General features: G+C 43.0%; 1 protein-coding gene across 6 annotated transcripts in view; it reads left to right on the top strand.

The window, feature by feature from the left end:
* The window catches only part of TUT7 (terminal uridylyl transferase 7), a 61,400-nt gene that overhangs the window by 23,524 nt on the left and 25,240 nt on the right, over positions 1 to 12,636 (top strand). For all 6 annotated transcript variants that reach the window (XM_060609920.3, XM_060609921.3, XM_060609918.3 and 3 more), the window contains exons 12-17: positions 1,502 to 1,682; positions 3,071 to 4,149; positions 4,552 to 4,702; positions 5,870 to 5,956; positions 6,824 to 6,924; positions 8,569 to 8,626. In XM_060609920.3, the coding sequence (XP_060465903.2) occupies positions 1,502 to 1,682; positions 3,071 to 4,149; positions 4,552 to 4,702; positions 5,870 to 5,956; positions 6,824 to 6,924; positions 8,569 to 8,626 (1,657 nt within the window). The remainder of the gene's footprint in view (positions 1 to 1,501; positions 1,683 to 3,070; positions 4,150 to 4,551; positions 4,703 to 5,869; positions 5,957 to 6,823; positions 6,925 to 8,568; positions 8,627 to 12,636) is intronic.

Below are 12,636 nucleotides of genomic sequence, written 5' to 3'. Positions count from 1 at the left end.
ATAATAAAGTGGGATGGGAGACAAATTTGTATACCTCAGAAGGAAAAGCTGTTGCTGTGAGCGGAAGTAAATACTTGATCTTTACATCTTTGTGTCGTGTGGAGAGATTAATCCTGCTGCCAGTTCAGAAATGGAGACCTAGATAGGGTCGAGATTGATTGTATGGTGTGATGAAAGAGCCCTGTCCTGGGATTGAGACACTGCTCGTGCTGCCACTGACAAGCAGCGGGACCTTTGACAAGTCACGTCAACTCTGGGCTTCCATTTTCTCTGCTAACATCCGGGGATTGAACTAGATTACCTCTCAAGAGCACCTTACGGTTGTGACATCATGTTTCAGTGATAAGTGGATTCCTTGTACTTAAAAGCCTATATACCTAAGTGAAAAAATACAGAGAGCAACCGAATGTGCCAGATGCTTTCCCTTGTCTCTCATTTAATCCTCATAACTGTCCTGTGTTATAGGTGGTACCGTCCCTACTCTGCAGATAATGATAGCGACCATTTTTTGAACATGTGTGCCAGGCACTGTGCTAAGCTCTTTACAGACATTCTCTCACTCAGTCCTCCCAACAACCCTCTGAGGTGGGTACTGTAATCCCGATTGTTCAGATGAGGAAACTGAGGCTTAGACTGCCTATAGCTTGGCCAGGATCCTACACAGCCAGTATATGGCAGAGTTGGATTTCAAACTTAAAAGTCCCGTGGCAAAGGCAGTTTTAGCCACTGTGCTGTCGTGCCAGCTGAGAGTGAAGACGCTAAGTCAGGGAGCAGTTAAAAGAGAAGTGGCAGAGTCAATATTTGGACTCTTTTTTTTCCCCCCTATTCTAGGTCCTGTGCACCTTCCAGTACATCCCATCACAGTATGTTCCAATTTGTCGAGAGCCTGTCAGTGTAAAACTGACGTCAGTTTCTGAAACCAAGAGTTCTTTGACTCTGGTGCCCCTGGCTGGCTCATTCTTAAGAGTATGCGACTCTTGGTCTCAGGGTCATGAGTTCGAGCCCCATGGTGGGCGTAGAGATTACTTAAATAAACTTTGAAAAAGACAAAAAGTTGTTTAACTTGAAGATCAGTTGCCCCTGGCATAGCTTCTCAGAGCAAAGGAAGGGAGTGTTTTGCCTTTTGCTCTACACCCTTAACCTGCCGCCCATTTTAGTGTGCGTGAGTGTAAAGGTGCCCTTCAGCGGCAGCACCCGGGAGAGCTCTGTGCTGAGACCCGCGAACCTAAGGCTTCAAAATTAGGAGTGCCAGCCACCTGGCCACCTATAAGTGCCCGCCCGCCCCTGTGATGATGGTTAGATTTTAACCTGCTCTCATCCCAGGAGTGCAGTATTTGCCACAAACAAAATAGAACCTAGATGCAATTTACCCAGATGGATTGTCACATTTCTATGTTTGCTCTGGTTTTTCAGAGTTTTTGTAATTTGCTTGAATGATCTCGAGTTTCTCAGATTGTGCTGACCTCGGAACTACCTGTGTGTTTTCTCTTTACCGTTCTAGGTATCATTAATATTTGATTTCAAGCACCAGCCGTCAGTACCAGTTGGGCAGCTCTGGGTGGAAATGCTTCGATTCTATGCATTAGAATTTAATTTGGCTGATTTAGTGATAAGTATCCGTGTCAAAGAATCAGTGTCTCGTGAATCCAAGGATTGGCCCAAAAAGCGCATTGCCATTGAAGGTATCTCAGAATGTTTCTCTTAAATTTCCTTTCCTTTTAAAGTACCAGTCTAACCGCATGCTTTGTATTTCATTCTCCTTTCAGCTCCCACGTGTAACATAGGCCTGACCCCAACAGCGAAATAAACAGACTCTGGCATGTGTTACCGTGGTCATTCCAAGGGACCAGACTGTTCTTTCTGGGTTTTTTATGCACTGCAATAAAATGTCTTAGTTAAAAAATAGCTAAACAGTGGCTGGGCGAGTCCTCGCTTTCTTTGTAAATTGCTTACCAACCTAAACGCAAAAAAAAATGTTTTCCCCCGGTGATGTGTGAATCCTCCTTTCCTCTCTGCTGTTCTCATTGCTGGATTTTTAGATTCAGCCCTTTCATGGGTTGTTGATGTTGTTTAGATGTTTAAGATGAGAAACTACTTTTCCTCATGAAAAATAATTCTTGGTTGGATTCCTCTTCATAGCGAGAGGCTAGTTATTTTTGGAATATCTACAATAGCATTTGGAACTTATTCCTGAAAACACTTTTTCTAGTGAAGGCTCATTTAACTAAAACCATTGTATGAAAGAGTCACTGATGTGCCCTGTAGACTACATTAAATGGACGAGCTCTTCTCAGCTTTGCAAAATCAGGAGGTTGAAAACCCTCTAGAAATCTTAGTTCTCCTCCTTCAGATAATTTAAAGAACCTCCTAAATGGAATTCTCGTATTTTTGCTTGATTTTTTTCAAGCTTTTATATTGCATAAGAGGGTTTTTGTTTTTTGTTTTTTGTGTTTTTTTTTGCATTTTGCATTTTGCATAAATTCTGTGTGCAGTCATGGGGATCTCACATTTTTAAACCCTCCCCTGCAGTTTCTCTGGCTCAGCTCTTCTGGCCAATTGCCTAACCTGCTGGAGTTCTAGGGGAGGAGAAAAGATTGAGAGAAGTGGTGTCTCCTCCTGGTGCCTCCCTCTCGCCCCTGAATTCAGTCCAGCCAGTTCAGTGATGGGGCTTCCCAGGGCAGAAGAGTGGAGGTAAGCTCTACACACCACAGGGCCTGGCTGAGTGGGGAGGCAGAGCACTCAGCAGAGCCTGGCGGGAAGACCTCCCTTCCCCAGGGCGCGAGAGCCACACTGATGACACCTTTTTTACCTCCACAGTCACAGAACAGACTAGGGAAGGGGTACTGGTTCTCAGCAGAATGGGTTCTCTTCATAGAGCAGATGTTTAAGAAAACATTTCTTTTTGTTCTGAAACCACATCCCACCCCCAGTTTGGTAAAAGGCACACAAGATCCACGCTAAATTCTAGTAGTGTGTGTTTGTTGTCTTGTCTACAGCAGGCTAATTTTTAAAATGTGAAATGGAAACGTATGAAGTGGTGGGTTTTTGTTTTTTTTTCTTCTCGTTACAGATCCCTACTCTGTTAAAAGAAATGTGGCAAGGACTCTAAATAATCAGCCCGTGTTTGAATATATACTTCATTGTTTAAGGACAACATATAAGTATTTTGCTCTTCCACACAAAATTACAAAATCCAGCCTTCCAAAGCCTCTGAATACTGTCACACGTATTTCCGAACACTCTAAAGAAGTAGCAAACGTGGGGGCACGAGCAAAAGGTGATGAACTCAAAAGCTCAGCTTTGGCTCAAGAGCCAGGTGCTGCCAGTTCAGGTGCGAACACCTGCCAGGTACAGCCACTTACAGAGACTGCTGAAAGCTTTGGAGGCCCCCCAACAGAGGAAATGGGGCACGCGCATGTCAGCATCCACCTGGAAAACTCCAGCCATGTCAGGACAGGGGCCGGTTGTGATGGTTGTGAGGATGTTAAAGCACACCGTCGAGCAGCGGGAAGTAAAGCTGGGAGAGAGGGCAAGCATCCTTTGCCTGCCGGTGATCAAGGGCCAAGCAGTAGCAGACGTGGAGAGCTTGTCCTCCGTGGCGGCACACAGAATAAGGAGACAGATAACACTTTGGATGTAGAAGACTTCCACAGTCCTACGGCCGACGAGTGTGATGGATTCGTCACTTCAGAGGACAAGGCTGATGTTGATGAAGAAGGCGTAGAAGGTCCTGATGAGCTGGAAGATGCTCTAGGCCACTTTGCTCCTTCAAGACAGGGTCACGTGTCAAGAATCATTCATTCCGATGAGGAGGAGGAGGAGGAGGAAGAGGAAGAGGAGGACGATGAAGAACCCAGGCTGTCCATTCCCCGGAGGGAAGATGAGGACGAATTGGCAAATGAAGATGAGTTAGAAAATCCGTACACAGGATCAGGGGACGAGGACGCCCTGTCTGAGGAGGACGATGAATTAGGCGGATCTGCTAAGTATAAAGACCTGAAAGAAGATGGAAAACATGTGGACGGGGCTCTATTAATGGAATTGAATAAAATCAGTCTTAAAGAAGAAAATGCATGTGAGGAAAGTTGCACTGCAGATCAGTCTGATTTCTTCTATGAATTTAGTAAACTCATCTTCACCAAAGGCAAGGTAATCCGTGCCACTCCTCGAACTAAGAGACGTTAAATGGTTTTTTAGTGCATGTAATTTTAAATTTTGTGGACTAGAACAGAGCTGTGCCCTGTCCTGGTGGTAGTCAGGAGTTCGTCTTCCACTCCGGTACAGCCGCTCCATGTCCTGCCCTCCTTAGACCCCTGGGAATTTGCATAGGCCGTAGGGAATGCTGTCGGGAGTGGAAATAACTGCCTTTTACTCCTGAGTATCCCAGAAGATGTCCCCATCTCAAGTAGTTTGCAGCGGTTGCACGTTATTTTTGTTCCTTTGGGAAGTCAGAGTAGGCTGTGGGGCTTTTGAGAAAATGATTCAGGACCCCTTTAGTTGGCAAATAGAGTTGTAAACGAAGTCTTGGTTTGCTTTGCCACCTTCCCATAGTCTCCTACAGTCGTGTGCAGTTTATGCAAACGAGAAGGTCATCTCAAGAAGGACTGTCCCGAAGACTTCAAAAGAATTCAGCTGGAACCTTTGCCGCCGCTGACACCCAAATTTTCAAATATCTTAGATCAAGTTTGCATCCAGTGTTACAGTAAGTTACTAACACTTCTTTTCATTTGTCAGAATGTCACATTGGCATTTGCCCCAAGAGTCCTCTGACTCACTAACCTGTTAGCTCCATCACTGGGACCAAGTCTGTCCCATTTTCCCCCGTGTCCATGGAGCTCTGTGTGTAATGCCTATTCTGGCTGAGATGCATAGTAAATAATTGTTGCAGGAAAAACGGGGAGAGGGAGGACCTTTTAAGCCTTGCTATTGGAGTACTAGCATTCCCAACTGGTGTTCCTTGGACTGTTTTTCTAAGCAGTTATTAGTATTTCGTGACAGTTGGTGCCTGGGTGGTTCAGTGGGTTAGGCATCAGACTCTTGATCTGAGCTCATGTCATGATCTCAGGGTCGTGAGTTCAAGCCCCGCACTTAAAATAGTTCCACAGGTCAAGGAGGGAATGCGTCTACCCTCAGCGGAGGCTGGGGGTGTTGGGGTTGGGGCAAGAGATTTACAGAGCATATTAGCATCATAATGGCTTCTGAGAAATGTTCTAGTAAAAAACCTGTTTAACTCTTTATTGAAATATTCCCAAAATGTGGGCATAATATACTTTTTAATTAACACTAATTAATAGCTCCCTAACAGCCCTTTGAGGAACACCAGTGTGGGGAAGCATTGGTATACAGAGGGTTAAAGTTCCACAAAGGAAAAACATTTAAAGGAGAGGCAGGCGACTTGAGATGAGCCTGACGCCTCACAGTGCTCTGTCCTGAGGTGTCCCTGCCAGAAGACACTTGTTCTTAGCCAGTGAGTTAGTCTTTTGCAAACCTTTTTGGAGGTGATAAGCTATGAAAGGAAAACTAAGTTCCCCTCAGAAACATATGCACATGCTCATAAAGGTTTGTGTTCACACTTTGGGAGAGTTGCCTGAAGACCACCTTTATAGACCCCTGGGGTCTCTGAAATCTAGTAGCAGAACCGCCACTCAGATTTGTTTCTATTTCAGGAGCAGTTCCTGGGGGCAGAAGTTTTTCAAAGAAAGACAGACTCTATTGTATATTACTAATGCTGTCTACCGAGAAGATGCTCGAAATTTAGGGCTTTCTTTTTAACTTGCTAGATTTTGTTTTATAAAAAGTGTGATCTTCCCCTCCCCCCCGCAAAGAATGTGAACAATCTTTGTTTCTGAATGTTTTCTATTTTAAACAGAGGATTTTTCTCCAACTATTTTGGAAGATCAGGCTCGTGAACATATTCGGCAAAACCTAGAAAGTTTCATAAGACAGGAGTTTCCAGGTAAATAACTTTTTAACCTTTAAGAAAAGAAAGGTCTCTCCAAAATGAATAAATGTTAAAAAAAATTAAAAAAAAAAATGGGGCGCCTGGGTAGCTCAGTCAGTTAAGCGTCCTACTTCCACTCAGGTCATGATCTCGCAGTCTGTGAGTTCAAGCCCCGCGCCAGGCCCTGTGCTGACAGCTTGGAGCCCGGAGCCTGCTTCGGATTCTATGTCTCCCTCTCTCTCTGCCCCTCCCCCGCTCATGCTCTGTCTCTCTCACTCTCAAAAATGAATAAATGTTAAGAAAAATTTTTAAAGAAAAGAAAGGTGGTGTGACCTTCCTTCAGAACAAGCACGTGTGTTACAAGCACATTAACTTTGAGAACGAGAAAGTAGTTTTGCGGGGACGGTGGGGACAGGGCTGTGGTTACTTTGTGATGTACTTTGGATGCTCTTTGCTCTGCTGCTTTACCGACGGAGAGGACAGCAGCAGTGTGGGATTTCTGTTAGCAGACGCCACAAGTGAAATTTCATTTCGTGTTATGTTTGAAGTCAAAGTTTGCACCTCCAGACTTTGGAAAATATTCCAAGAAGTGAATATTTAGAGAGCAGTAAGCTTACATTACTAAATATACTGATGTGATCCACATTTTCCTTGAAATGTCCTTGCAATTTAAGAAAAAAGTGGCACTTGGTAGTCTTTCATACCATATACACATTGTATTTGTTTAAAGTAAATTTTGAGAGAAAGTAGTTTGTCATAAATACGACAATATAATGAGGATAGTTAACAGATGGGTATTTTTGATCCATGTGAGGGCCGTTTTGATCAGAACATTAAATGTACTCAGGTAATTAGTTATCACTTTTCGTCTATCCCCAACAGGAACTAAATTGAGCTTGTTTGGCTCCTCCAAAAATGGATTTGGGTTCAAACAGAGTGACCTTGACGTCTGCATGACAATTAACGGGCTTGAAACCGCGGAGGTACGGTGACCACGTAAAACTCAAATCTGCTGCGGCAGTGTGATTTGACCATCTTGACTGACAGGACGTCTTGGTATTTTCCACATTTACCAGAGCATACCATACGGAGCATGCCATGTGGCACAGTCTCTCTGGTCAGATACTTAAGAAGCTTAGAGGTAAACCTGAGGAGCACCGAAGCTTGTCTTTTCCACCCACGGTACAAAGTGCCTTTGGAAGTGACCCGTGGGAACGTGACAAAGCCAAACCAGCCCCCGCAGGGTCCCCCTGGCGTAGCCCGGAGGCTGACTTTGCCACACACAGCCCGTATAAGACTTCTTGAAAAGTTTTGAGGAGGCAGGCAGTGTGGTTTTCTGAGATGGTTTTTAGCAGGCAGTCAAATGGGATTCGATGATAAGAGTGCTGAACTTACAGTTCAGAGACCTAGATTCAAGACAGACTTGGTTTCATGAGTTCCTAAACATGTGGCCTTTGGTTGATAAACCTATAAAATGAAAAGGATCATTTCTGTTCCTCTTGCCCCCAGAGATTGTTGTGCACATCAGCTTGGATCACGCCTGTCAGGAGTCCGCAGACTAGGGCCCATGGGCTAAACCCAGCCACGGGCATATTTTGTCAGTACAGGTTCATTAGAACACAGTCACACCCCTTCACTTGTGACGTGGTTACGGCTTCTGCTTTTACTCGATAACTACCGAGTCGAGTACTTGCAACAGAGTCGTATGATTTGCAAAGCAGAAAAGGTTTGCTGGCCCCTGACAAATATGAAATACTGCATAAAGGTATAAAGTCTAAGAAGTGCTAAGTCCCTTTCTTTTTTTATTTTTAACAACAGTCCAAATGCTGTATATCCAAATGAGTGATGCTGCTGTCACTCAAGATCTTTTTTATGTCTTTCCTTATTTTCAAGTCTTTGTCTTTTGAGGATGTATCTGATTTGGGGAAAATAGCCAAAAGTTACCTACCCTGAGTTTGGTGAGTAAAGAGGATAAACAAGGTTGGGTCCGATATGTGGAATTACCTTATTGCACATCATCAATAATGAATTTTTACATGGCTTATAAAACTAGCTTTGCGGGCATTTCTGAAGTAAAATTCCAAATATGTTCTGCGATGTGTATAACCATCAAAAGGGCTTATGTTGTAAAATGTCGGCCCGCTGTTTTTAAATATGATTTATTTGAAACATTGGTATTTGCTACATGACCTTGATTCGCCTCGTCCTGTGGAGAGAGCATGTAAGCTTCATTACTCTGCACAGCAGTTCTTGTAATTGAAAGATAATGAAAGTCCATCCAGAATGAATAAGAGGGGCCACAGAAGCTCCCTCTTACTTATTCTGGCACAGAGGGTACTTCTGAGTAACATGGTTACAGGGAAGGGGAAATGGAGGTCCTCATGGTTCAGACTTTTCCAGGTGCTCTGATTTCAGCCTTTGTTGTACAATTAGTAAGTGAGGGCTGCGGGGACCTTTTGTATCCTCAGGATATTTCCTATGAATACTGACCAAGGCTTGCCTAAACGAGAAAAAAATCTATATAGATGGGTTGAACTTATTATTTCTAAAGGTAATGGAAACTATTTGTTACCACGTTAGGAACCTGTCTTCCATTTTCGGTTCAGTATGTGCAATTTTTGTTGCAGGGGTTGGACTGTGTAAGAACTATTGAAGAATTGGCAAGAGTCCTCAAAAAACATTCAGGTACCTCTACAAACTTTTTCCAAAAATAGTTTTGTCTTTTAATTAGTGTTTTGCATCCTTAGAATTCATCAATGCCAGTGAAACCATAGAGTGGCTCATCTGTAGCACATGTGCGGTATTGGTGTCTTTAAAAAATTTTGTCATTCAGCACGAAAGACTGAGGCAATCAGTGGTCATTGGTGTGCATAGCGTTGCCTGGCTCAGTTTTATTTCAAAACAAGCATATACCATACAGGCAAGAAATTTTGGAAATCTTTTTGCTTTATTGACCTTGTATTACCCAAAGTGTAGGGGTTGCTGACAGCAGCGTGAAGTACATGGAAAGCACTGGGGGCTTATGGATTGTATTTGTAGCTGTATTGCTGGACAACTGTATGCAACCCTGAGCAAGTCATCTAACTTTACTTGATCCCTTGCCATCGATAAATTGAGAAAGCTATAAAATGTGTAGATGCTATGAATAGTGCACGGTGCTGACATGCCATTGACATGTTCTTTTGCGGTCAGGGACAGCTGTGGATGCTGTTAACAGTGAGAATCTTCTTTTAAAATGTGATGCAGCAAATTTCTGTGCTAGGAGCTGGGAGCTGGGAATGAAGGTGAACAAGATATGGTCCTACCCTCACGACACTTAAAATCCATGATGTGTCCATCAAAAGCTTTCTTTTATCTCAGTCAAGAGTAGACTTAGGTTAACATCACGGGCAGCACACACGTAGACACACGAACGTACACCGTGAGTGCTATCTCCCCTTTTTGTTTTATATTTTTTATTTCCAGGAGTTTAAATAAAAAGGGTACCATGTTACTTCCATAACAAGATAATCTTAACTTTGGTTTATTTCTTCTGAAAGTTAACCTGGAGCATCAGTATTTTTTTTTAATAACATGCATTGATGTAATTGTTTTTGTCATCGAAAATAAGTGTTCCCCTCACTTAGGAATTTTACCTGTAAAGATCATGAGCTTTTTAAATTTTTTTGAAGAGTGTGCAAAGCAACTAAATTGCTAAGTTGCCACAATTATTAATTGTTTGTACTGAGCTGGATTTTGACTTTTTATTTTGAAATAATTTGAAAATTAAAGCAGTAAAAATTGTATAAAGAACGCTGCATGTACTTCATTCAGATCCACCAGTTGTTAACATTTTACCACATTCGATACTCATTCTGTCTCTTCCTTGCTCACAATTTTTTTCTGTACCATTTGAGATTAAACTGAAGATACCATGTTCCTTTCACCTAAATACGGCAGTGTATATTTCCTAAGAATGAGCCATTGTTAAAAACAGGTCATTTTTAGGGGCACTCGGCTGGCTCAGGAGGCAGAGCACGCAACTCTTGATCTCAGGATTGTAAGTTTGAGCTTCACGTTTCGTTGTAGAGTTACTTAAAAGTAAAATCTTTTTTCTTTTTAAATGTAAAGATTTTTTTTTTAATGTTTATTTATTTTATTTTGAAAGAGAGCGTGAGCTGGAGAGGGACAGGGAAAGAAGGAGACAGAGAATCCCACGCAGACTCCTCACTGTCAGCGCAGAGCCCAGTGCGAGGCTCGAACTCACAAACCATGAGATCATGACCCGACCTGAAATTAAGAGTCAGATACTAAACTGACTGAGCCACCCAGGTGCCCTGAAATCTAAGTCTCCCAGACTATCTTGTTGGGTGCCTACTATGTGCTCAGCACTGTATTGGGCACTTAGGGATGGTGGAGCAATAAAAATAAGTCTACAGAAGTCTTTTCCTTGGACAGCTTTCAGATCTTAAAAACAGGAAGGTAATCTCACAGACCATGTAACAGTGTAAGGTAGTATTCATTTTTCAGAATGAGTCAGAAGCTGCAGTAAGTGTTTGGTAAGCTCTAAGGGGAGAGAAGTTCTGGGCAAGGGTTGCATAGGGGAGATTCATGTAAGAGTTGGGTTTATTCTGATCTCAGGGGATGATGAATATGATTCAAAAAGGATAAAAGAGAAGTCATTCCTAACGGGACGTGCACCTGAATGTGAGCGTTGCTGTAGTATATTTTGGAGTGTCGACAGTGGGAAGATCAATACATTTAGAGAGGAGTTTCAAGTGGTTACTATTACTATATAAAGGAAAGCCCACAGATATTTGGAAACCAGTGAAGTTTCTTCAAGAGAAGAGCAACCCAATAAAAACTAAGCTTTTTAGGCACCTGGTAGAGTCTCCCAGGGCAGGTGTAACCTAAGTGAATTCAGGTTAGAAGGACCGTAACTAAAACGAAAAGGATAGGAGAGATTCCCAAGGGGAAGTTTCCTAGATTTGGTACCTACAAGTAAGAACTAAGAGTTCAGGCTAATGTCTGGATACTTGGGAAATGGGGACATTTGCAGAGAACACCATGTGGAGGTGTTTAGTTTGCCATAAAGGTTTAATTTCTAAGAGTCCAGCAAGCAATTGGAAATAAAGAGTTGTCAGTTAGGACTGAAGAACAGAAGAAAACAGTTTTGTATTGAAATCCTTGAAGAAAGAAAGATGAAGAATAAGACAATTCTAAGGGATCATTTGAGAGAAGTTAAGGACTAGGCCTTAATTTCTGTGGGTAGAAATTAAGAAAGGACACTGAAAAAGGAGCCCTTGGACTGACAAGAACCAGGATGATGTGCTGTGGATAAATCCTAGAGGACAGGCTGGTAATGGGACAGGCTAGTGTCAAATTCTAGAATGGGAAGGAAATGCAGTAAAAGGCTATCTAATTTAGAGGCAGGGTAACAGAGTAGTTGGTGGGGGTTCTGGAATCAGATTCTCTGCTTTTAAACCTTGGCTCCCCACTTGTTGGCTGTGTGTGCCTGGAAAGACACTCAGCCTCACTGAAAGTGCTCCGTTCCTCATCTTCACAGTAGATCAGCAATAATGGGATTTAAGGTTAAGAAAGGTGTCGTACATTTAAGTACGGCGTCTAGCATACGCCAGGTGTTCAGCAGATTCGAACGTCAATGTAAGTTAGACCTCCTCTGTCTCCCACACAGATGTATTTTTCTGTAATTTCTTCTGTCATATACATACTTTTCCCCTGAGCTCTGGATCACTATGCATCTGCCCTCTAGATATTGCCATTTACCTTTTTGAGAAAAACCTCAAACTCCATCTCAGAATGAGCTCCTCTTTCTCTTTACTGCCTTCCTTCTGCTGCAACCCGCTCTTCCTTCTGAATCCACTTTCTTGGTCGTTGACATTGACATCCTTGGACCCACCAAAATGGGTCAAGTGATCATTTATTCGTCCTAGAATAGGTTCAGTAGAAATTTGGAGTTGGTCACACCCACACATGAATCTCGGCTCCGCAGCTCACTAGCTGCATATTCCTTTTTTTTTTTTTTTTTTTTAATTTAATGTTTATTTATTTATTTTGAGAGAGAGAGAGTGGCGAGTAGGGGAGGGGCAGAGAGCAAGGAAGAGCGAGAATCCGAAGCAGGCTGTATGCCATCAGCCTGACTCCATACTCGATCTCATGAACCCTGAGATCGTGACCTGAGCTGAAATCAAGAGTCGGATGCCTAGCCAACTGAGCCACCCAGGTGCCCCACTAGCTGCATATTCCTAAGCAAGTTACTTTCTCTGGGGCTCTGTCTTTCAATCTGTTGGGTGAAGGTGATTAGTCTTAGGAGGTAATGTTTGTGAAGGATCCTAGGAGTTCAGAAACCAGTAGCTCTTACTCTTAACAGCGATTCCTTCTTGCTTATCCCCCACCCCCCCACTGCCTCCACTTCCCCAGCCCATCCAGGTACACCTGCTCTCAAGCCTGTCTTGCTGCTTCTCTGCATCTCTGTGCCACCATGGTAGTTCAGGTCCAGATCATTTTTTTATAATGGTCACTCTGCCTCCATTCCGGGTACCTCCAGTCTGTCCATAGCCAGGGGCATTGTCCGAATAGATATGGCCAGTGATTCTTCCCAACTTATACAGTTCATTGGTATCTATTTGCCTCTAAGGATAATTCTTAGCAGGATATATATGTTCTCTGTTTGGGCCCTTCCTGGTTTCTACCCC

This window comes from Panthera onca, chromosome D4, assembly GCF_046562875.1.
Source record: "Panthera onca isolate mPanOnc1 chromosome D4, mPanOnc1 haplotype 2, whole genome shotgun sequence".
In the NCBI taxonomy this organism is placed as follows: domain Eukaryota; kingdom Metazoa; phylum Chordata; class Mammalia; order Carnivora; family Felidae; genus Panthera; species Panthera onca.
This window is presented reverse-complemented; position numbering and strand designations above follow the sequence as displayed.